The sequence below is a fragment of the Falco cherrug genome, chromosome 7 (genome assembly GCF_023634085.1).
Source record: "Falco cherrug isolate bFalChe1 chromosome 7, bFalChe1.pri, whole genome shotgun sequence".
In the NCBI taxonomy this organism is placed as follows: domain Eukaryota; kingdom Metazoa; phylum Chordata; class Aves; order Falconiformes; family Falconidae; genus Falco; species Falco cherrug.
Genome location: NC_073703.1, coordinates 22,320,330 through 22,345,591, shown reverse-complemented (window position 1 = coordinate 22,345,591; position 25,262 = coordinate 22,320,330). Strand labels below are relative to the sequence as shown.

Here is a 25,262-nt window from a genome sequence, read left to right as displayed (position 1 = left end):
TCACACTGCACGTTGAAAGAGACGTGAACCGAGGCATGGTATTTCTTTTTGAAATTCACCGGGTATGTTCTCCAGGATCAGATAAGACCCCAGGTGAGCAAGCGGCCAAACACCAGGCTCAAGCCCAGCGCAGATACAGAATCAGTGTTGCTGTTCCCATGACAAACCCAAGAGTCCTGATGCAGAACAGCCCAACTATCACTGCAATAACTACACCCTTCCTATACCTCAGCATGCTGAGATACACATGATAGCTAGAATGAAAACAGAAGGGACAGAAAGGCCAGCTTCTTGACAATTATGACTTAAAACACAGCAAGCCCTTCACAGCAGGAAGAGCCATGAAGCCGCTTTTCTTGACTAGATGGGTCATTCTCGAGCAGCATCTCAACATACACTGTTGTTACCAGGTGCTCTGAAGGAAGAGGTGCACAGGTCTTGCTGGTAAGCAACATACATGAGAGTGAGAAGAGCTTCCAGCCAAGTTAGAAGCTAACATGACACTCTCGTAATGTGAAAGCAGAAGTAACGCTGCCTAAATCGCCACATCTGAGAACATTTTGTAGACACGAAGCCACAGGATCTTTGCGAGGTGACTGTGGTAATACATCTCGGTTGCAGGGGAAATAATGCACAAAGATATCCCAGGTATGGTGTAATCTGTGTGAGTTTTGAGCTTTGATACCCATGTACTTCCTGGGAAGATCCAGGAGACTGGTGTCAGAAATAATATTATATTTTCCTATTTTGCTTTCATGTTATAGATGTTACCCTACCCCCGCACCCCCCCCGCCGCCCCGCCTTCCTCCCTCCCCTTCTCCCCCATTCCTAAAGCTGCAAGGTCTGAATAAGGAGGCCACATGTTTACCCTGAGCATATGTCATTTGTTAGAATGTTGTATTTAGGTATGATTTTATACTGGTTAAATTTTAGCCTATAACATTATTAAAGGAGAACCTGCCCTCAGATACGGGCTTGCAAATGAAAGACGCTTCTCTTCAGAAAGATTACAGTTCTTTCATCAAAAACACAGAAGTCATCTGACAGCCTACAAAAACTGCAGCTTCATGGAAACTCAACAGTGTCATTTTTCTATATCATGCCAGGATGATAATGAAACAAACAGAGACGAGATTTCAGGCAATCAGAAAATGCTGAAATGCAAGGTTCGCATGTCTATCCACAGATACTTCCAAATAATGTAAGAATAAGGTTTTACCTTGGCAGCACCTTTTAGCTGGTACATGGATGGATCATCTGCTGGTTTGCTGGCAGCTCCTTTGGTAGCACCAATGAGATCAGAAAGGGCCTTTGCAACATCCTTGATAGCATTGATCAGGACAACCTATAGGATTGAGAAACAGCCATAAGCCTCAGGCAAGAAACGATAGCCTGGATGAGGGAGTAACTTTTAGAACACAGATTAAAAAAAAAAAGAAAAAAAGGTCTACTACTGGTACATAAATAGTACCACCCTTCCTTCCTCTAGCCCAATAAAACACATAATATTCTGGAAGAGTAAAAGCTGTGCTGACAGCTGCAGTATTTCATACAACTAGTCAGAATCCATACAAGCGACTATTTCCTGTGAAGAAATGGAATTGCTGATTGCAGGTAGGATCTCCTTCCTCTGAGCTTCCCTAAAAGGTTTACTTTTCTCCATGTTCTTCCCCTTCGGGTGGAAGCGGGACTACAGCAAGAAAACAGATGGATTATAAGCTTACAGTGAAACGCTACAGCTGCGTACCAGTTCTGAAATCACCTCCGGAGAGATCCAGCGTACTTGCTATGGCTCCACGCTAAGAGGGAGACAGTCTTTCAGGGAGAAGGAAGCAGAACCTCTGGAAGAGGCTATACAGCTACTCAGAAGTTCAGTCCATCATACAGGTCAAGCAAACCAGAACACTCATCCCTTTCAGAGCACTTTGCAAACAAGCAGGCTTTGCCAAACTCCTGTGTACCACTACAGGCACGCCTGCACTATGCTTGCCAGCCTCCCTTTCACCAAGACCCAAACAAATGACTGAGGAAATATTTGAGATAATCGACACTGAAGGCTGAAGTTACTGAGTTAAATGAAAACCAACTCAGACATAGCTAGAGAATGGCAAGAGCTTGTTAACGTACCCAAGTAACGCCCAGCGCCCAGCTCATGGGTAAGCAGCTTCATGCCATGCAAGTCTTGCAAGCTCTTTAGAACAAAAATGGGATGAGTCAGTGATCCAATCACAACTTAGTAAAAAAGAGATAAATACTTTGCTAAAAGCATTCCAGCTGGAACACAGCCATGAAATAAAAGCAAAAGTGTCATACAAAGGCTCGTCTAGTTCCACTCAATGCTTTAACCTCTTGAATGTATTCTAAAAAATGAGTGATGTCTGGGTAAACCCAGAAAAGTCCCAGAAGAAATGAACCCTGTTGTGTTGCTTAAAAACAGAAGTCTCACAAAGTCTTATCAATTCAAAGCTGTCTCTGGTCTCTTTAAGAGTATCAGAAAAATCTTACAACATCTCACCTGTGTTTCAGGATCATCGGATCCCAAGCTAGCTGCTCCCAATTTTACTACTTCAGCAAGTTGAGTGATGGTGTTAGCTGATGACTGAGCTGCTTGGGCCAGTTTGTCCTGACTCGAGGCAGCACCAGAAACCAACAATTTTGTATCTTCAACTAAAGCTTTTGCTGTTTTCAGGATGTTTTCCCTGTAGCAAAAAAAGAGGAAGCAGGGAAGGAAGTGGAAAAGGAGAAGAGGAAAAAACCCCGTGTTTTTCAATGTTATGGTGACTAACAGCTACATAAAAGAGCTGATTGTAAGTCATCATGCCAGCGTCCACTCATGATAACATACCACAGGACAGGCTGCAAGGAAAAAAAAAAAAAAGCTAAAAAACCAACAAACCCCCTAGAACACAACTACGACTATTAGAACTGTAGCGTTATATTTTGGGCTAGATACAAGGCAGTTTATTAAAATGAACCCATCTTGAAAAGAAATGAGGTAGGGCAGTATCAGAAGAGCATTTTAACACTGAAAGAAAATCTGGCCATGCTGTGAGGAAAGTAACAGCTGTCAAACCTCCACCTTAATCAACATATCGTAAGGAAATGATAATAATTATTTGTGAGGAAGGCAGTAGCAGGAATGGCAAAAGGCACAGAGAACATGGCCTAGTCAGGGTTCCCCCCACCATATACATGCTTTGACATGCTGGGACAACAAATCCAAAGCCACATTTGGGTAAAAGAAGAAACTGTTTTGAGTACAGCTGTCACAAACAAGTCCAGTTAACTGAGAACTAGAACCACGTTCATATAAAAAGTCAGCCTGGAAATTAATGACTCCTGTATGAAAATCCCTGACTTTGAGTCTGCAGAATGGCAGCACCTCACACACCACTGCGTCTTTGCTCTTTCTCGAGCAGCCAGCAAGGCGGGAAGCGCGCGTGGGCCAGGCAGGCTGTGGAGCAGCCGGTGCCCTGGCTGTGGAGCCCTGGCTTGTACTGCAAAGGAACTCACACTCAGATGCTCCACATCTCTTAACGGGATGGAAAATGCTGTGGGATTATTTTGTTGCAGGTGCTACTTGAAGGGAAAACAGGCTTATTTCTGCCAGAAGGGGAGAAGCATGGCACAGCGGTGCCATTTCCATCTCTGCTGTCCACAACAGCATTAAGCAGAAGCATGATTTAGCAAGACAAATAGTCAGACAGAGAAGAACACCTATGGGGAAAAAGTATACAGAAGATTCCTCTTCAGTGTCACGGACAGCTAATTTTCGCTACTGCAGTAACAGCGCATGGTAGGCTATGGCTTGAGTAAAACCCAACACCCCACCCCCACCCCCCAACAGTTCTACAGTTGCGGTCTTCTGTTAGGAGTGCTTTTGGTGGATGTTCCCCAGCTTTTTAAAATTCTTTCCTCACAGAAATATCCAAAGTGAAGTTTGCTGTCCTCTACCAATATCCCAATTTTCCCATGCCTCTTCTCACTCAACTGCCTCATTCAATTTCATCCATGGGAATCTAGAAAGGTAAATATTTATCTCCACATGCTGGTCACTTCTGCCAGTTCCAGTGTTACCCTGTGCACATGCTCTTCCATCTTTTCCAGTTACACTGACCTGTGGTCTGCAAAGGATTCGTTGTTCTCAGCATTAAGGGTTCCAGCAGTAGCGAACATGATAGTGGTGTCCAGGTCTGCAATTATCCCAGACACGGCACTAGCCGCAGTAATACAGGCTTGTGTGCCTTTGTTCCCTGCTTGAAGGGCAGATAAAACTAAGGAGACCTGGAAACAACATAAAGCAGCAAGGTGGTCATCAGAAGAAAGCCTCATTATGGGATGCTGAATTAAGCGAGCTTTTTAACATGACTGGCATCAGCAATGGAAAGTAATTCTGCCGTGTCATTTTGCAGACTTTAATAAACCTCTCCTTCCCCTTTCCCGCATTTGCTCTTTGTGCAGTAATCAGTGTGATGACTAAAGATTGTCTCCAATTAAAGGGGACTTCAGCTAGCAAGTCCACTTTTCAGACAGAATGAACAATCTGTCCACCACTGGATGAAGCACACCAGTTAAAACTTCCTTGAAATACGGTCAAAGGTGAACTTCTGCCAGGATAAATGTCAGAGCCAAGGGCTATTGCTCTTTCCCCAACGCATGCAAACAAACACTGGCCTTGAGCACCTCTGGAGTCATGTGCAGTGGTAGTGGGTTTGTGTGTCAAGGGTTTGGGAGCAGGCTACAGAGGTGGCTTCTCCGAGAAGATGCCAGATGCTCCTGCGATGTCCAATGGAGCCAACGCCAGCTGGCTCCAAGACAGACCCGCTGCTGGCCAAGGCCAAGCTAATCAATGATGGTGGGATAATGGATTTAAGAAGGGGAAAAAAATAAACCTGCACAACAAAACTGCAGCAGAAGAGTGAGGTGATGTGGGAGCAGCAGCCCTGCAGCCCCCGGGCCAGCGCAGCAGGGGCAGGCGGTGCTCCAGGCACAGAGCGGGGATGCCCCGGCAGCCCGCGGTGAAGGCCATGGTGAGGCAGGCTGTGCCCCCAGCCCGGGGGGTAACGGGGGAGCAGATCCCCCCCAGCCCGGGGAGCGCCCCACGCCGGAGCAGGCAGTGCCCCAAGGGGGCTGGCACCCTGTGGGGCAGCCTGCGCTGGAGCAGCTCCTGGCAGGACCTGTGGCCCCGTGGGGAGGGGAGCCCGGGCTGGGGCGGGTTTGCTGGCCGGGCTGGTGGCCCCCCGGGGACCCCACGCTGGAGCAGTCTGTGCCTGCAGGACAGCACTGCCTGGGAGGGACCCGGCTGGAGGAGGGAAAGACAGTGAGGAGGAAGGAGCAGCAGAAATATGTGATGAACCGACTGTAACCCCCATTGCTCCTTTCCCTGTGCTGCTCGGGGGGAGGAGGTAGGGACATTGGGAATTAAGTTAAACTTGGGAAGAAGGAAGGGGTGGGGGAACGTGGTTTTAAGTTTTTATTTTAGTTCTCATTATCCTATTCTGACCTGAACACTAATAAATTAACCTAATTTCCCTGAGTAGAATCTATTTTGCCCATGGCAGCAGTTGCTGAGTGATCTCACTGTCCTTACCTTGACCCACGAGCCTTTCTTTATATTTTCTATCCCCTGTCTGGTTGAGAAGGGGAGTGACAGAGCAGCTTTGGTGGGCACCTGGCATCCAGCCAGGGTCAACCCATCACAACAGTTCACAGATATAAACTTTAACATCAGAGAAATAGAACTCTGAATCCAGATACTAAATATTGTTATACTTACAGAAAGACAACATATGGCTTTATATCTAGCAAGATTTTTGATCACTAAAAAAGCTCGAGATCTCCATTTCATCTAATTAACATTGTACTTACAAAGCTCCGCAGCTGGGATGCTGTTCTCATGCCACACTAAGGTCCTAAATTCTGCTTTTGCAAGAAAGGATCCACAACTGAGGATACGTATACTGACTTCTGACAGTACAGTTCTTCCCAAGGTCCTGTACTGATTCAAAGCTGTCCCTGAATAGGTTGTCCCTGTGATTCATTATTACTCTCCTTATCAGCTTTAAGTCTTCTTAAAAGATACAGGCTACCCCTGCCTGGGTTTGGAATTGCTGATACTCCTGGGGAATGACAGTGGAAAATTGGTACAGCTGAGAGTGCATTAACACAGGCTGAACAAATGGATGTTTGGTGAAATCTAAAAGTAACTGATTCTGAGGTTCAATGTCTGTGCTCAGCAAAAGGACAGAGAGGCCATCAACAAGGTGCCACAAAGCAGAGTTACTCAGGCTGTCTGTTTGAGGTGGACGGTTCCAAAACCCAAGAAGTCCCAGTCAGTCTGAAGATGCAGTTATAAGTGTGTTAGCCTGGTCCAGTCTCAAAAGGGGAGGACACTGCTACATGAAATGCCATGTCCCAGTACCTACGGCCGTCCACGTGGACTCCATCAGGGAGTGCCTCATAAGGCACAAATGACATCTCATTGCTTAGAGGGGAGTTTTGGTCCAGTCTCTCTAGTATGAGGCTTAGGTTTTATTCTGAGACATGAACAAGGGCTAATCATGGGCTAATCTAGCACTTGAATGGCACTGAACACTTGAAAGTAAGAATTTAGTGTAATTCAGCCAATATTGTACTATAATGGGAAGTTAAAAAAATAACCACAAACAAACCCCCAACTTTCCTGAACCCAAACAATTTGACTGGCTTACTCCTTGGGGAAGCTTGGTAGACAAACACCGTGGGGCAACACAGAGCTATGTCTCACCTTTTCTGTGACAGCACGAGCACATTCTATCAACTCCCTTTTGGTGTAGCTGTCTGTAGGGCAAATTTGGAGAGCTCCAGCTTTTTGCACAAGAAAGATACAGCCGTGGCCAAGCTCTTGCACCCGAGTCCTGATCTGGAACCCTATCTAGATGGTAAAGGAGGTACAGGGAAAAAGGAAGCAAGAGCAAAGTGAATAAATAAACATCATGCCAGTACATCGCATCAACACAAATGGAAATGCGGTCACCCTGGTGAATCTTTATTACCAATATTCCGCCCATCGCTACACTCTCTGCAGAGATCAGAAGAAAAGTCAGGTGTGATGCTATCTACTCATGTAGCACAACCCTACAAAAGGCTTACTGATGAAACAGGAGCCCTAGTGAACAGGACCCCAGGAAAGAGAAGGCGTAAGGTGTGTACTCAAGTCAAGCATATGTAATTCACAAGTGTATGTAACACAACCTCACCACATTTGAGTAACACTGCTTCATCTCCCAGAACCGTCCCATCACCATGAGCTGGATTACTCTACACTGCTGAAACTGGGTCAGAAAGTATATGACCCTGTTTGTCTGGGAATCTTGCACAGAGCCTCAACTCTCCAAAACAGACCACATACATGTGGAGCACTGAAATGTGGAAAATCCTGCCCTCACTACTTCTGATTTTTTAATAATCCTACAGCATAAGCTACATCATCCCTGTTTAGAAACACGATAGTTTTAGTACCTACATGTACTCAGGGATATTGGGATTAATGAGTAAGCAGGAATCACAGCCATTAGTATCACAAATGGAATTATTTCAACTTCAGGCATAAAGTAACATGCAGAAGTGGTAATTCAATTTAACAATATCAGGTCGAATGCAAGCCGTTGCTTTTCATGTAGCTCCTGAGCATGAAACACTCAGTCTATCAGTGGTGGAGTTTAAATTACCAAGTCAAAAAACTCTTTGAAAGTCTAATCTAGATGATCTGACACATCTGGTGACAGTGAGATACCCTCTTACTCCATCTTGACAGTTTGTCTATGCTCCACAACCAGAGGCATGCAATGAGAAGAGAGAGGTGGAAGGATTTCTGTAATTGCGCTCAGGGTACGTGCAGCAACTACTGTAACACATTAACACACCAGAGGTGAATAGTCTGTATCCCTCTGTTAGCACGAGGCACGTCAGACTGCATGGAGAACCTGCTCCTCCTGCACCGTGTTCTGACTCTGAGGTGTGGAAGATGTTCCATCAGCCAGAGATACCTGTCCTCCTACCGGCTGCCTGCATCTCACTTTCAGGAAGTTATACCTGAAATCGCTTACAGGCAAGATACAAAAGCATATGTATGTTTGTAATCTACCAAAACACATGAGATTGAAGGACAACTGTATAGCCGTTAATTAAGAGTTTTCTTTGTATTTGCAAGTTGTCTGTAAGCAAAAGCCCCAAATCATTTAGGAGGTTCTGTCCTGGTCTACTGAATTGTCCTCTACTATCACAAGCTCTTTCTTCCTGAAGCTGGACAGATGTTTTGACAAGAGGTTTCTGTTCTTTGATTGGGTAATTCTTACAATGAGCTTGTAGCATAAAAAGCCACACTTACAAAGTAAAATGTTACACCTTTTGCATAAGTCCCTAAGTGTCGTTAAAAATCTGCCAATTCATAGCACTCCCGGGGAAAACTCGCTCTGCAGACAATTCAGATGTATCGAGAGGAAGGGGACAGCTGAAGAGAAATAGAAGCGAAGCCGTTTTGAAGTTCCAAATGTTCACTGAAAACAGTTTGTTGTGAGCCCTAACTCCTATCATTACACAGCTGTGCACGCAAGCAGCAGGAACTGCGGTGCGTTAGCAGTGAAGACGTGCTCTGGAGCACTGTGCGGAGGCACACTGAGCGGAGAGCGTAGCTGGAGGAGGGCAGGCTCGGGAGCAAAGACCGAAACAGGTACCTCTCCGTCAACCGTATTTATAACACATACAAGTAAATAACTGTTGATATTCTAAGATTTCACAGCATTTTGAAAAGACACACAATTTCGCTACTCTCATCAGTTCCTTTCCGTCCAATGAGAACAAACTCAGTAAATTTTTTTGTCCGGCTGTGTACAGTTTGTGTCTTAAAGCCTGTTTTTTAGCAAAAATAGAAGTAGATCGTAAAAGGAACAGCTCTGTGTAGCCTGAGTACTCGGTCACATCACGGTTTCAACCACACGACAGCAGCCAAACGAAACCCTTCTGGGCACAGGCGTGCTGCCCTGTGCCACCTTCCAAGGGCCAGTGGGCCAGCGGCAGCGCATCTGTTTGCCCATCGGACAGCGCATACAGAGCACAGAAGTGGCTAACGAAGCAAAGGCAGTGGAAACATACTCACTGCATTCATTTTAGAATCGTCACAAAGGCATTGGAAAGAAGACACGTTACCTAACAATTTGAAACCTGTTATCTCTCTGACCATGCAAGGGATGCACTGTGTTTGGTGACGGCTGCAAGCGTGCTGCTGCAACCCAGCAAGGTGAGCAGCCCTTGCCACTTTGCTCTGTATTTACTGCGTACTCTATGATTAAGGAATACCCAAGTTGATGCCACCGTGTACAGAGAATAAAGAGGTCTAAAACTGGCAGACCTCCTCTGGTTCTGCTGTAGCTGCAGCCATTCGGCCCTGGAGAGCCAAATGCCCATAGTCATTGGTCATTTGTGATGCAAGTCCTCCCAACTCTTCCGGGTTAGTAACCGACTTAGTCATCTGAAAAAAGAACACAGGCAAGAGAAAAAAGAAAAATGACAGGCATGAGAATAATTTGTTAATATGCTCCAGCTCTGAAGCACACTCATTTGTTTGGCCACACTGATGAAACGGGTAAACCACCTGCCCTGGAAGGGGCCTGTCCTCCAGCAAGAATTCCATGAGGAAACTCAAGCAAACATGCTTTATTAGAGTCATGGTAACCAGGCACTCGCAGAACATACGGAGTAATCAAAGAGCAGCAGTTAGCACTGGTAACTCACTCTTTGACACAGCGGGGCGAGGGGCTGGGCACACAGTCACTTGGACGGGGTGGAGAAGCGGGTTTTGCGTGTCGCAGACACCTTATTTCGTCAGAGGTGAGCTAGCCTACATCAGCCTCAGCTGGTGTGGCGTGGGAGCATGAAAATGGAAAAAATGCAAGGACTGATGCAAAATACATCTATGATATGGGAAAAGGACCAAGGAGAAATAGGTAGGCTTACGTGGAATGCCTCGGTAGAATGTCAGTGTAATGATTGACTCTCTCTTTAGAAAAAGCCTACCTTTTAACAGACATTATTTCCTCCGTCTCTGATTTATGTTAGTAAAACCCATGGAATTCCATCCTTGAGGCACAACTAGTTTTTAGACAAATTTATACTTCTTGCCAATCAGCTGCAATGTCATAGATAGCGGAATCATCAACTGCGACAGCAATCAGTTTTGTAAGAAATCCTGTCCGTAGCATACACATACAGTCCCCTTGCCTCTCTTAAAAATGAGCCAGCAATGGAAGTACCCTTCAAAAGGCAAACACGCCAAGGTAAACATTAATGTGAAACATGAGCGAAGAAAATCTCAATTCAACAAGCGTCCTTTTTTCTTTTGTTAAACCCAGGTATATCACAGAAATGCAAGAAAGGAACAATTTGAGATGCTGATCTGCATTCATTTGTAAGTATTACAGGGGTCTGAAAATACTGGTGTTAGTTCACAGGCTAAATAAAACAGCAAGTGTGAAAGGGTAACCTGAATCTTCAATAAACGTCAGGTGGTATTTCTGTGACAATTAAGCAGTCTGATGAAAAAGTGCACAGGTGAAATGTTTTCCTTTTATTTCTCATATAAAATAAACCAAATAGGAAGTATTTGTGCAGAAGAGCCACCAGACAATCCAGCACTGCAGAGGGCCACCCCTATGATCAAGCCACTAATATCCACGAGTTAAAATTGACAAAATCATCACTTCCTTTGCTCTGTTACCCCTGAAGAGATAAGGTTATTGAAAATTATCATTATAAAGTGTTTCACAACCCTGTACAAATCATTCCATGTTCCTTAGATATGTTCCTTATGTATGCAGAAGTATCTTACCATTTCCTGTGCTGTTACAGCAATGGCTTTAGAATATTTCACCACAGTGGTCTGATAATCAACAAATGTCCCCTTGGGATCTGGAGGTGTACCTTCATCCAGCTGCAAGAAAGAGGGAAAAATACAGCAGAAATAACAAGGTCATAACCAATAGCATACTCTACATGTAACAATACTGTATTATTATATTATTGTATTATATGTTCATTGTATTGTTTTGTATGTTCATTTTTATAATCTTGTCTCTCACAAAATACACAAGTGAAGAGAGTGCACCAGGATGCACAGAGAAGTTCAGAAAAGACTTTAGCTTGTGTTACGAGCATGGAAGATGCAGAGAATTTACAGTGTAGCGTTTTCAAGAGCAAAAGCCACCCTCTCACACAAGGTCGAACCACCTGTAGTTCTTGGCTGATGTAGAAAGTGCAGCAGTTACAAAACAAAATGTTCCTGCAAGAAGATAATGTAAGATTCCTTTGTGTGGTAAAGGCTTCACTCCAGCACACCTTTAACTTGAGATAGCAAAACTATTTGGATTGAACTCATTTACATTTTGCAACTACACATTTTCAGTAGAATACTTTACAAAGCATAGCAGAGCACTTCAGGCTTCAACATCTCTGAAAGCAGTTTGCTTCAAGGTTGGCCTGCTGATCAATTAGGAGACTAACATGAAAGATAAGTAGGAAAAGAAAGCAAAAATAAAAGGCCAGTTGACCTAAGATTGCAGCTAAATATCAGCATACTGCTGAATAAAAATGTTCTGTAGTAATTCTACTGACAGGTACCATGCAGGCTGTTAACGTGAGCACCACAGCCCATGTCAGCTTGATTTCACAATCTGCAAAATCAAAGAATCCTTCAGTTCCCTGGCACAGCGCAGCAGCTGACACCCATCACGTCAAGCAGCAGCAGCTCTTCCAACCCCCTGCAGCACGGATCAACTTTCAAGTGCAAAACGAAAACAGGTCTGGATTTCTATGCTCACCTTGCTCATCGCTTCTGCTATCGAGTCTACCATACCTCCAACCATGCCTACTTCACTTGCAGCTTCATTTAAGGTAACCATGATATCATCCACTGCCTCTTTCATCAGCTGAGCGGCCTCCGTGATTGCATCATGAGTATGGGATGCCTGGAAGAGAGAAAATGAGACAACAGCAATCATCAGAGCACTGATTTGTGCATAAAATGTACAAACCGAAAGTGCAATTAATGAAGACAATACAGTAACAGCTCTGAAAATCCCCTTTCAGGTCAAAGATGAGAAGCTAAACCTGACAGCAATGTCAGCAGAACAAATCTCGCTTAGACCAGAAAACACAATGTTGAACAGGAATCACTTAGTCATTTTCACTGGGTCCCTGGACCCTGCAGCAGGTACGTGCTGTTTTTTTCTGTTCTGCCTGTCCTTTCCCCTTTCCCCTCTCCAGTAACCCCTTAGTTACACACAGCAGCCATACCTTGGGGTTTCCCCCCCCTTCTTTGGCAGCATACAGCATCTGCAAGGCGGATTCTGCCAGCGTCTTGCTCTGGTCCAAGACGGTCATCTGTTGCTGATGATCTAGTGTTTTGGATGCCACGCCAACTGCAGCTAAAACCAAGGGTTCGAAGTAACTTGCCAGCTGTGTTACCTAAGAGAGCCAGAACAACCACAGAAAGCCATTAACCCTGCCTCTCAGGTGCAGCCAAGGGGAAGCCTGTCTCGTGGCCACCATCGGGCCGTGGGGTAGCTCCAACAGCACACTGTCCTAAAACGGCACAGTGGTCGGTTTGTATTCTGTGCCTGTGTGATTCTGTCTTCCCTCACCTTCAAATTGCCTGAGAAAGATACACATCTCCTCCCTCAGACACACATGGTCCCCTGAGGCCAGACAAAATCATTTTCAAGACTTGCAGGTGGTGCACACTACTTAGGAGCACCCATGACAAGTGCCTCCTCTGTGCAAGGCAGGAATTTCTCTGCCTTTGTTGCAGAGAGCAGGTAACAAACGAGACCACGCTGCATTTGGGACGCTCTGTTCATCTCAGGGGCTGCTCGTATTCCCCGCCTTCGCTCCCTAACTTCTCAAACCCTCTTCGGGCTCCAGTGCAGCCCTGGATGGCTCTTTGCTGGGTAAGGCACCAGAGTGGGCACAAGGGCTACCACTGACTCGAGACACAGTTCGTCGCTCCCGATGAGCAAACACAATGGCTTGATCATCCATTTCGGTTTTGCATACCTTCTGCAATCAGAAGCTACCAAACTGGTTATGACTGGACGGATTGTTGCCTCTTTCTCAGCACCTGTCGGCAGTTTGCTGGCTGTTCCTGCTGATCATTACCTCTCCCTGTATTACGCTAGGACAGCCGCCTGGCCCAGCCCTGCCGTGTCTCTTGCTGCTAAAAAGGAGCCTAGGAGTTAAGGGTGGTTAAGCGCGAGCCTGCAGCCCATGGCAGGCACAGGCCAACTGGAACAGGCAGGCTACACAGGCCACACATCGAGCCCACTGCACTTCCCCCCCAGTTCCTCACTTGGGCTCACTACACTGCCGGCGATAGCTAAAGACACAGCTCTGCTAGCAGCTTCTGTCGCTGCGCTTTAGTCTGCAGAATGCATGGAGTCGGTGTCTTCTGCTTTTCAACAGTTTCTGAACTGATTTACACTTGTTCTGAGGAAACACCTGCTTTTGGCTATACGCACGTTCTAAGAGAATATGTGACTATTTTAATGTGAATGAATATTTTTACAGTCTACCTGTCACCTGACACACCTACAAAACCACAGCAGCGTATAGTTCCTGTCAGAAATCCATGAGGCTTTGCTTTTACCATTTTTTCTGGATGCAAACCCCCTGTACTGCTTTGGGCCGGTTACCCCACAGCACACGAACCAAGCGCCCGCTGCGGCACTATCTGGTACACCTGGAGCCTCCAAAGTTCAAGTGTGCGTACTTACAAAAAAAGCAGCTTTTGAAGGCTGGCACAGGGAAGAAAAACAGGTGTACTTCATGTGGAGGATGAGATATTGAAAGGTTTACTCCATCTAAATGACTATGTGGATAGCTAGGAGCCAATAAAATTTAAGATTTAGACTTCTTTTTCTATTTTGTTTCTCAGAGGGTTAAAATAAAAAAAAAACCACTAAAAGCTCAGAAATGATTTTACAAACGTAAGGTCTTTTAGACTGCGTCAAAGTAAACAGCAGAAAGGTTCTTCTGTGTTCAGCAGGAAAAACAGGCTCAAGAAAAGCAGTCAACTTTTATCAACATTTACCTAACAAGTGGAGGAGGAATGTGACTCCCTAACGACCTGTATCTTAGCAATCCTGATTTATTGTACACCTCAGAGGGCCAGGTAAACTGAGAATCCAAATGGCAAGTAGTGAAGAGGTTAGGAAGTATCTGATGGTTACCCGAAGCTAAACGGAGCTACTTGGGTACAACTCTGGAAGAGCTTTCACACTAACACAGTGATTCCTTTCCAGTATTAAATGCACTGACACAGAAAACCTGTTTTTATTTTTCTCTCAATAATATGTTGTAGAATGAGGAATTACATCTGAGAAACTACTAAACTCTTGTAGTAACTACATGAAATAATACACACTTCTTTACACCTGTTGTAGTATTTAATTTTTGGACAGAGATCCAATAAGCACAAGTTCTACCATACTTACACTCCATATACCAGAGGGATGTGTTCACACAACGCTTACAATACCATGCAAGATTGTTATAAGCCTTTCTTCCCCCCCAGTCCCTAAAAATCTGCAGCAGGGGCTGAAACTCAAGGCAGTTCAAAATCAGCTTTTTTCCTGATAAAGCCCACACTCCCTTTATAATCAGTGGAGCCTCGCTCAGGAGATGGAAAGCGGGCACATCACACTCCTCCTTCGAAATCTAACACTCCCTCTGCTCAGACCACAGAAGCCGCTCCAGGAGATGGGCCTCCAAAGGCCAGAGGTAACCTCTGTGTATCCTACACTTCCCTCCCCGCTTCGTCACGACCTGGCTGAGAAATGGTGTCGCGCGTTTTACGCAAGGACCTCAGATCAAGGTAGGATCTGACAAACTTTGCCAGACTTCTTCAGGGGGCCGCACGCTGCCGTATGTATGTATTCAAACCGTAACTGTGACCTGCTGAAGAAGCCTGCAGTGTGATGGGCTCCAGGCCCCACAGTCACCTTTAACAGCACAGGAGACAGAAGAACCTACACACATGCGCAGCTGCTGGCTGCAACAGCAGGAGGTAGGGAGACCTGTAACGTTGCGCTATGCCCTTCCATCTTTGCTCTTCTCTCCCCTTTTTTCTTTCACCCTTTCCCTGTGGACCTACCCCTCACCAAAAACCTTGGTGAAAATATCTTTTCTATGGCCCAAAACATGAACAGGTTTATTTGGTCTCAGCTCCAAGTATTTGGAAATCTCAGATCTTTCCTCCTTCCACATGCTTTCTTCTGCTTTTTTGTAGGAATTGCAAAATCTACTGAATCATGGTCTCCCCTAACATCCAGCTGTTTGAGATTTCAAGTACTTTCATAACGGCAGGACAGTACCTTGTGGCCAAGCTGAGCTGCCTCCCCTCGAGCTGCAGTAGCTATGGGATCAATGAGGTGGCCAATCTCCTGGACAACCGATGTCAGCTGCTCCTGTAGAGCCTAATACAAAGAGAAATTGTCAGTTACTATTACAGCTGTTCTTTCATCAAGCTGTACCATACCACAGCAGTCACCCCCAGACCAGCAGATGTACTCAGAATGCTGTACAAATGACCCACTACAGTCGGACGCAGAGATCCATGCTGTCAGCTTTCTTTACGTACTTGCTCATTTTTTCTGCTTTACCCTGTTCCGACAACAAGACCCCCGAGACAGGCCTGTTCCTCTTCAGATTTATAGGGCACGTTTGGGGAGAGAGGGGGAGGAGATGGCTCCTTCCCACTCCAGCTGCAGCAGCAAGCCCAGGAGTAGGTGCAGCGTGCCCAACCCCTCCTCACCCTGCAAACTATTCTTGCCCCGATGAAGATTTAGTATCACTGCACTGATCAGAGAAACCAGCAGGAGGTCAGCTTTAAACATGAAGAAACATTCTTCAAAGCAGACAATACAGCACAAGAGCACAAGGCGCTGCTGTAGACTTCGAAGCTAGCAGGAGAAATTCACTGATAAGGAAAGACAAAGAAAAAATACAGTATCTCTGAGGGGCAGGGATGAGGACTGACCTCCTGAACACTGTCTGTGGGACAGGAGCATAAGAAAAGCATATTACTGAGCTTGTTAAGACATAAATACTGGCTTTTAATTCAGAGGCACTTCATATCTTGGCAGCCACTGGGATTTAGCTCCCTCTCATGAAACGCAAGAGAAAATAAATACCATTTTTGCACTTTGTTCCATTCCTGTGCTGCTTTATAAATAACGACCATTTTCAGTAATGTTTATTTCAGTTCGACACTGTGTCCAAGATGACTTCATCATTTAAATAAAAAAGAATTATCTCTATTGACATATTTCCTGTGATAACTTCTTTTGTATAGCTTCGTTTAGTCTGAGATGCTTCTAGTATGCAGTGTTACAGCCCAAAGAAACCCCGGGAATACACAAACGGACAGGTAATTTCAGGAAGCTGTAGTGCAAAGAGACACTAAGTACCAAGCTGAGAATCTGATCACGACTTGCTGACTTTGGCAGGCAGTCTGGCACGATGGATGGCCCTTCCTCAATGGAACAGGGCAGGATTGGTCTCCATTACCAGGGGTGGCATGGCAGGGGGGTGGGGGCAGGGGCAGAAGGAAGCTTTTTTAGTAAGACTGTATCAACATCAACTCCAGATGTCACTTAATGACAAAACAGGCATTAAGAAAAATAACATTGACATTCACATCACCAGATTTCTAGTAATAAGATTAGTTGCAGAAACGTCATGTCTTCCACATGGCAAGACACTAGAGCAATACTGTCAGCACAGGGAGGCAGAATAATGTATGTGGGTGGTGGTCAAAGGTAACTGCTTCCACCCCTGCTTTTGCCTGGTGATTCGGGTGTTTTTCCAGAAGTGATCACTCTGGCCAGCATGTGGTTTTGCCCAGAAAGATTCCAGTAAGGATACTTCTCCCCTCACTGGCAGCAGAGTGCCGAGCGCTCAGCTCCAACCTGTCAATGGCTGCGGGGCCAGCGAGGCTGCTCAGCGTCACTGTTCGCTGCCGTGCCGCCTCCCTTACCTCAACTGAGATGTCATCCCTTGTGGCCAGGCTCTGACTGACCGCGGCGAGGGAGGCCTGCTCAATGTCTCTGATGCATCTGTTGATCCCATCAATGGAGAAATCACATTCTCGCTGGCCGGGGGCCTTGTCCCTGAAAGACAGGGACAGTCAGCAGAGCGTGGTGGGAAGGAGGCAGGCTCCTTGCCGAGGGCACACAGGGGTACCTCATCACCTGGCAGTGCATACAGCACATGGCAGGACAGCAACAAGGACAAAAGGCAGCTTTGTTCTACCTACAGGATTTTGATACATGTACAGACTGCTCTGCGCACTTTCACAGACTTATCGCTCCTCTCCCAGTGACTAGATAGACAAAAAATTGTTGCTTCAGAAGAAAAGTGCAAATTCAGCCTCCTCAGGATGGCCAAACTGGCCCAAAAATGAAGGTTAATATGAAAACACAACAGACACCTGGAAAAAATATTCATTTTTCTGGTGCAGTGTGACTGTCTTGGAAAACAATTCGGCAGGTACAGGGTGTTACGTTCAGTCCCAGGTGCCTTTTAACGAAGGTTAGTCTTCGAGTACTTTGTCCTGACATGCAGTTTGCCATTTCAGTACAATCATTATCAAAGATAAACAAAACTGTAAACACTCCTTAATCCACCATTTCCAAACCATTTTGATTTAATCAATATGAAAAGGTTAAGTATAGAACTACATTTTAAAATTCACATTAAGAAAGGGACAGACAGGTTTAGTACAAAAAATAAAGAATATTCACTTCTTGCTAACGTATTCTTGCAACTCAACAGAGGAAAGAACAGAAAGCAAAGGTAATATATACACTGACAGGCCTTAAAAAAAATATGCTGTTTTCCACATATTGTATGTTGGTACATGATCTGGATGGAGGTAATAACAGCTACGTTTTTTTATTCTACAGCATTCTCTATTACATTTACCTTAAACTGAATTGGAGGTGGGACCAGGGAAGGAGAACAGAACACAGCCCTACGCTGCAGAGTGCTGCGGTCATCAATGACCATTAAACATCCAGTGCAACTGGGAAGATACCATGTGCCACAGAATAACTGATTTCCATTCGTCAAAAATGCCACAGTGCTAGCAGCCGTACAGTATTATTCTTTATGAACAGCTGCTCAATTATTACTACAATTTTGTTACCACAAGAGACCTACCTGATGGAGGTGATAAGACTCTTGATAGAATCTGAGACGGTATGGGAATGTCCGGCTAGCACGGACCACGTCGGTGGGTCTTTTGGATTGATAGCCAGAGAACGAGCCGTTTTGATCAATAAAGATGAGCTCTCCAACATCGTTTTTGCAGAAACTAGAATTGGTTCCTGTGCTCGTGATCCCTGTGTACAAGAACACAAAGAGCATTTAAATAATTATTTGAGTTCATCCGCACTTTCTGCTCCTAAAAATCCATTTAATTAACAGTATTAAAATGGCATTATCATTTCTTGTCCCATACTATTATATTCACGGATAGACAACACTGAAATAGTACTAAAAATCGCAGCCCAACCACTGCCTCTATAACACACTCAAGAACAGTCGTCAAGTTTAGAAAGGCACCATCCATTGAGAAACAGGAGAAAACAATGATACTGTCTAATTGTAGATTATGGAGATACCATCGAAAAGTTATTTGTCAGAAAACTTGCAATCTCCAACAAAAACTCTAACTGGGTCATCGTCTCCATACTTATTTTATGGCTAGTCACCTGGCAAATGCAGATGCCCTAGGCCTGGAGGACAGGCTTACATTTGGTGTCGCTTACAGCCCCAAAACTTTAAGAGCACAACAATTCCAGCATCATCTGGTATTGCCAGCTGGAATGAAGGCTTCCAAAAGCAGGAAGGAGCAGCTGGACAGACAGTAACAATACATGACCTCTACTTTGAAGCTTTTATGAAGCTTGAAAGATTTATCCCACCCCCACCCCACCCAAAACCCCCAAACTTCACTAGTTAGTTTAAATACTATTCTATTGTAGTTACAAGGATTGAGGATGGACAACTTGGGGAAAAAAGTACAGAAGGCCCACAGGAAGCTGTTCTTCCCAGAAAACCTGCTTCTTGTCATCATGACCACATCATTTTCGATGGGAAAAAACCCAGCAATGTCCCTTCAGTCCTTTCCAGAACTAATCAGGTTCCATTTGTTGAAGCTGCTCTTGAGGGAAAAAGGGATATTTATTACTTTCTCACATGGAGGAACTCAGCTAACAAGACATATGAGTCACCTGTACTGCATCCCTTTACTCAGAGGACTGGCAGTGCTTACTGTAGCCTGTTTTTACCCGACTGGTACAAAATTCAAGCTCAGAGGTGAAGTGACAGACAGCAGAAGGCCCTGCGAACACCCAGGAACACAGGGAGATGCTTCAGGGTCAGCGCTCCACACTCGCTTCCTCTCTCCTGACACGCAATTAACTCAACATTTCCAACTTTCTGAGGGTGGTGGTGCAACATCCAGCCTTACCTCTGTGCTGATCTGTGCTGGGATGCTGACAAATTCTGGATTTGAAGCAAATGCTGTCAGATTTTCCACCGCCTCTATCAAAGGTGCAGTAGCGATTCTGCACTTGTTGCGGTTTTCTTCAGAGAAATCACCATCCAAGGCCTGGAAATTAAATCAAGGTTGACTTCTGTCTGAATGGGTGTCTTTGCAAAATTGAAATACAATAGTTTAATTCTTCAAGGTTTAAAACTGTTATGTGTTTATGACATTTGAAAGTTCCTCCATAAACAAGGCTGATGCAAAGAATGTGTTAAGCTTGTGTTTCTTTCCTTGGCTGGTTATTGTCCCTAAACTTAAGACCACTGCTTGGCCTCACAAGGCTAAATAAGGGGTTTCTATCATTGCACTCTGATGACTCATAAATTGTGTCTCGGCACCTCATGCTCCAAAGAGTGGAAGTGGCTAACAAGATGGTTCTTTCCTATAGACAGATTTAAAAAACAAAACAAAACACACCAAATTAAGCAAGCCAATAATTTATTGCCAATAATTGCCAATAAGCAAGCCAATAATTTTCATGAGTCAGCTGATCCCTTTCATATTCTCATAGGAAAGATTCCAATATGAAGGACCTTCTGTGTAACGTAAGGAACCTTCCAGTCCTAAGAGCACAATTATTATAAAAGCTTTCAGTAGCAGATCAGCTAATGTCTTCCAGAAGGGTTTAGAATCTCTACAGCTTAACACGCATTATTTCTGCTTGCATGAGGAAAAACTACCTCCTGCCAAATTACAGGCAGGTATCTGGAAAAGATTACTATTAACAGCAGACTACTAAACTGCAGGAACATAAATGGCTTCTGTTTATTTCCCAGTATTATTTTTTATTTATTTTTTCCCTTTTAAATATGGTAAAGCTGTCAGAAACCTCTGGATATTGAGCAACGTAACACCATTAAAAACCTTCACATTCAGTTGTTTGCAAATTATTCTTATGGTGCAAGCTCATTAAATACATCAACACAGAGGTGTCTCTCACCGGATGGACCAGCTGCCTCTCCTAATACTAATAAATATTGCCCAGTTCTTTCCCTCTTGATTATGGCACAGTTATACCACTGAATATGTTCCCCCAGTTCAGGTCTTCAAAAGAGTAATTAATGATTTCTTACAACCATACATATCACAGAAGGTAAAAAGATATTTTTAACTGTTCAGATTCTGTGTCAATAGAAAAAAAAAAACCAGACAAAAAACCCCCAGCAAACCCACAGAGGACGAAGGAAGCACCATTGAGCAGCGTTTGTACCTTGATAGTTTTAACCAGGTTAGCAGTGCTGTTCGCAACTTCCTTGGCAGACTGCACAAAGTGTCTCTTGGCAACAGGATTTGCCGTCTTTGATGAAGCAATGCGACAAGCGTTGCACAAAGCCGAAGTATGTTTGGCCACAATCGTGGCAGCTGATAATACCTGCAAAAACAGACGGCAAAAAACTGTCAAGCAGGGCATCACAGGAGCATGACCGTTACTCCAGCTGGGCAAAGTCGCCGTTCGAAGCCACGCAAAGTTTCAAACCGAATCTCCTTTGCTTGGTCAAAAATAAAGCCAAGTCACGCGTCCTAACACCGACGGGCTCCTTGCAGTCCTCGGGAATCACCTGTGATGGGCTGCTTGCTGGATCTACCAAATTCTGGCAAGCCATCTGGATTGCTTGATTGGCTCTGGCAAATTGAATGGGGTCAACAAGACCCTGCTGGCCAGCCTGACTGTTTGGATCCGAGATGCCAACCAGGTAAGCAGCCTAGAAATGGGAAAAGGAAGAAAACAATCCTAAGAAACAATTCGAAATCTGTCTTGGTTCTTTGATAAGCTTGCAAATGTGACATAGCACATGGGGGTCAGAGATTATCCAGAAATCACACTGTGAAGTACTATTACCACTTTTTTTAGTAGTAAATGCCCAGAATCCTCTGAAACCAAGAAAAATTACCTTTACACTTGTGAAATTTATTTAGGCAAAACAAAACTGTCCATTGTTTAAGTAGGTGGTACCCCTGGAAACACTTTTCACTTGCATAGCCCATGGAAACACCTTTAGGGGTCACACACATCAGAGAATTATTTACGGGATTAGCCACAGCTGGCGGCGCTGAGGGCTTTCACCAAGCCCCAGCAGAAATCCAACTCACAGCAAACGCACTGCTGCGGAGCGTAGGGCCCAGCAAGCCTGCAGCTGCCGGTCTCACCGCAGCTCAAGATGTCCGATGGCCAAACTTTCTTTTTCAATTAAATAAAAGTTTCATGCCTCTCCACAATGAGGAACTGTCGAGACCGTATCTGAAGATTTCCGGATGAATTTCTATTGCACATACAATTATCTGTCACCTTGATGTGCCAGTAAGGCAACGCAGGGTTAGATGTGGAGGAGATTAAGTCCATACTGAGACATTCCGTACTTGGGGAAATCAAGAAGTGGTTTCCAGATGCAGAGCATGACCCCCCCAGCCAAATCCTTCACTGAAGAGGCTGGATCAGCTTACAGGAATTCAAGTCACTCAGTTATCAGATCAGTAAAGCCACAGTGACCGGTTCCAGACTAATTTTTTGTAGTAGCTGAAGAATTTTGGTTATTCAGAAAGTATCTGAACAGCTGAAACAGGTTGCTTATTATTTCAAAAGTCTGAAATTAGTAGTGCTCCTTATGAATTTTTACAAACTAAATCAAATTTGATTAATTCATTTTAACTGCAGCTGGGGTTTGTGCATTTCTCTAGGATGTAATAGTTCAGAGCTTGAGCTGCAAACATTATGCAGCTTTGACATTTGCTTTATCCTCAGAAAGTTTCCTTCTTGATGCCATTTCTCTTCCACATAAAAACATGCCTGTTAAGTGCACTCTGCTGCTTCTGCAATGTACAGCAGCGTACGCACAATGTCTGTGGACCTACACAGGGCACGCCACCTAGTACAAGGTCATCGTTTGTTTGGCCACAAAGAAGCGAATCTCAGATATACCCACCCACATGAGCTTGCTAAAAACCCCAAACCACATACTTGCTTTACAGACTTCAGTAGCTTACCTGAGCTGCTGCCTCTGTGAGGCCACAGAGAGCCTTGGATGCAACTCCAACACATTCTCCAAAGACTAAAAGATCCCCAGTTTTTGCATTCTGGGAAATGCCCGCCATTGATTCTCCAAGAACCTCAGAAATTAAAAAACAAAGTTACCTTCCCAATATGCTTCTGGGCCACTCAAAGGCAAGTAATTCCTGGCCTTGAGCCAGTTCTAGCCCACAAACCTCTTTGACTTGGCTTTCAGAAATTTTAGCTAATGACTTCACTGAACTGGGCACATTCCTCTGTGCGGTGTAAGGGGTAAGGCATGCAGATCAACGCTGGATTGACAGTAACAAACATATACACTACTATAGTGCAAATGACTATGAGGATACAGAATTAATGCTCATTATTTTTGCTATCATCCACGAGTCATCACAGCTAGCCTGCCGCTACGTGCATTTCACGGATGGCAGAACATGAGAACCAGTCCCGCAGCTGCTGTGGAGACATCCCGGATCATCTCTGCCCCCAAACTCACTGAAACTCAGTGGAAATAAAACTGCACCTACACTGCTGGAACCAGCTGAATGTCAGAGTACACACTAATTCCCACACTGTCTCCCACTGAACTGAGTTTATTTTCTTTAAAAATTCAGCATCAGGTGTGACTGCAGTAGAGCATTAGATGCAAGGTGACATGCACATCCATTAAGCGGTTTTTCTTTCAGAGGAGGAAGGATCTGAGACAATTCCAACACATCAAATAGTAAGGACACCAAAAGCAAAGCTTCAAAGAAAGACGTATAGCACAGTATGTTTAAAAATAACTTGAGAGACTTCACACAGATTTTCTGATGTGCTGGAATATCTGGGTTGCTCAGACATTTCTCTAAACTGTTTTGCACCCGTATTTCACGGCCAAGCCTCCCATTTATGCTTTGGGCCGTTCTAACATAGCTGCAGTCAAAATATACCGCAGAAGTATGTATGACATGCTGTCTAGCACTGGGGAGAAAAGGAGAGAGGGGGAAACTTTAGCAGTATTGCATACCAGCCACTTAATTAAAAATTTCTTACTGAGGCAATATGTCTTCTAAGTGACCAAGAACCGAAGTACCTGTAAGGGACCCATCTCAGGCTGAGTTTTATCAAGGAATGCAGTGTACATTTGAGCCATAAACACTGTACTGCGTTTCTAACATGTTTGATACGCATGTGGAAACTTCCAATAATCAAAATGCACTTTACAATTGGCACAGAAGCGAGAAAAGGGAATTACCTTTGAGTTTTCCATTACACCCTCAATACAATCAAAATATGAGAGATCGCTCACAGGTTCATTTGGGTTATCCAGCATTCCCTTAACTGTCTGAAATAATAAAAGAAACTCTGATTATTGATGGAGCCTGAAACAGTGAGCTGAGAAGAACACAGACCATCACAACTATCCTGCTCATACCAGTGTAACCTTACAACTGTTTCCAGCAAGCAAACAAAACTACACACTCACTGAGGGCTCGTGTACAGCTGAGCGTGCTACACGTTAAATGCTACCCTACGTCAACTGACCTGTAGTAACCACACATTTGTGCGCTATGAATCTGCTGGAATTATAGGCTACTGCGTTTATCTTGTGTTTGTGGTGAGTGATCTATGGTCAGTTAGCAAAGCTTGGCTGACACGAGCTAATCTGGTTTTCTGTCAGTTGTCAAGAGTCTAATATGCGTTTTCAGTACTGTTTTAATTTTCATAAACAGAATTACAAAAGTGACAGAAAAACCAGCTACCATTTGTTGAGTACTGTCTAGAGACACAAAGGGTTGCCAAACTAAGTGCAAGTCAGCCACCTGCCTGCCTCTTACTACTGCCAACAGATTCCACCAACACACAAAACTATGTATACCGGGGAGGTTTAATTTCCTTTACTGTGGTGGTTCTGATTCCTGGAAACAACAACGTGAAAGTCAGTCACATATTCCTTGAGAAGAACCAATGCATTTATATAACGAAACTTGTAAAAGGCTGTAAAATGCAGCAGACTAATTCTTTTATACGTAAAATATCTGCAATACACCTTTTCCCAAGTATTTTTTTTTTTATTTTCTGCCAAATACCAGGCAGAAAGGACTTTTAATCTTTCTGATGAAAGTGAAATCAGTAAGTATAGAAAGGTAGTATCTAACTTCTGTACCTGACGTTTGCTTTCCACCTGAAGGAAATCTAGGCATGATTTAAAACCCTTAGACTTTTCTCGTAATGGAACTCCTAACATTAGCATACAGCTACAATATTTTTAACAGCTCAGCTATTACTTTTTAAAAGCTATAGTCTAACTGAAAGCCCTATAGCAATTAAGCTGTGAGAACAAGGTGATGCAAAGAAGTTGTCATATCTAGAAAACAGTTTCCAGCTGCCCCTCATCTCCTTCTCAGTTCTCACAGACTACTGCAGCAACTCTTCACTGTTGTGCTCCATCTGTATGTCCCAATTTGTAAAGCAAACAGTGTTCCTGCAGCGCCTGCACTGCTACGGAGACAGAAGCCCTCAGAATGTAAGGAAACAGAAGAGCAAAATACAAGCCAGCACAAACTTCTTACTGACATATATTTGCTATTACTCTACCACCTTCATTAATCCTTTCAGCTGAAATTCTGGGCA

At 44.4% G+C, this 25,262-nt stretch overlaps 1 protein-coding gene across 4 annotated transcripts in view; it reads right to left on the bottom strand.

The window, feature by feature from the left end:
• Positions 1-25,262, bottom strand: part of TLN2 (talin 2) — a 203,880-nt gene that overhangs the window by 34,522 nt on the left and 144,096 nt on the right. For all 4 annotated transcript variants that reach the window (XM_055715245.1, XM_055715244.1, XM_055715247.1 and 1 more), the window contains 16 exons: positions 23,884-23,973; positions 22,625-22,747; positions 21,202-21,345; positions 20,853-21,014; positions 19,565-19,705; positions 18,250-18,431; positions 17,066-17,198; positions 15,402-15,503; positions 12,328-12,498; positions 11,853-11,999; positions 10,865-10,966; positions 9,389-9,508; positions 6,767-6,913; positions 4,118-4,284; positions 2,516-2,699; positions 1,220-1,345 (listed from right to left, as the gene is read on the bottom strand). In XM_055715245.1, the coding sequence (XP_055571220.1) occupies positions 1,220-1,345; positions 2,516-2,699; positions 4,118-4,284; positions 6,767-6,913; positions 9,389-9,508; positions 10,865-10,966; positions 11,853-11,999; positions 12,328-12,498; positions 15,402-15,503; positions 17,066-17,198; positions 18,250-18,431; positions 19,565-19,705; positions 20,853-21,014; positions 21,202-21,345; positions 22,625-22,747; positions 23,884-23,973 (2,241 nt within the window). The remainder of the gene's footprint in view (positions 1-1,219; positions 1,346-2,515; positions 2,700-4,117; positions 4,285-6,766; positions 6,914-9,388; positions 9,509-10,864; positions 10,967-11,852; positions 12,000-12,327; positions 12,499-15,401; positions 15,504-17,065; positions 17,199-18,249; positions 18,432-19,564; positions 19,706-20,852; positions 21,015-21,201; positions 21,346-22,624; positions 22,748-23,883; positions 23,974-25,262) is intronic.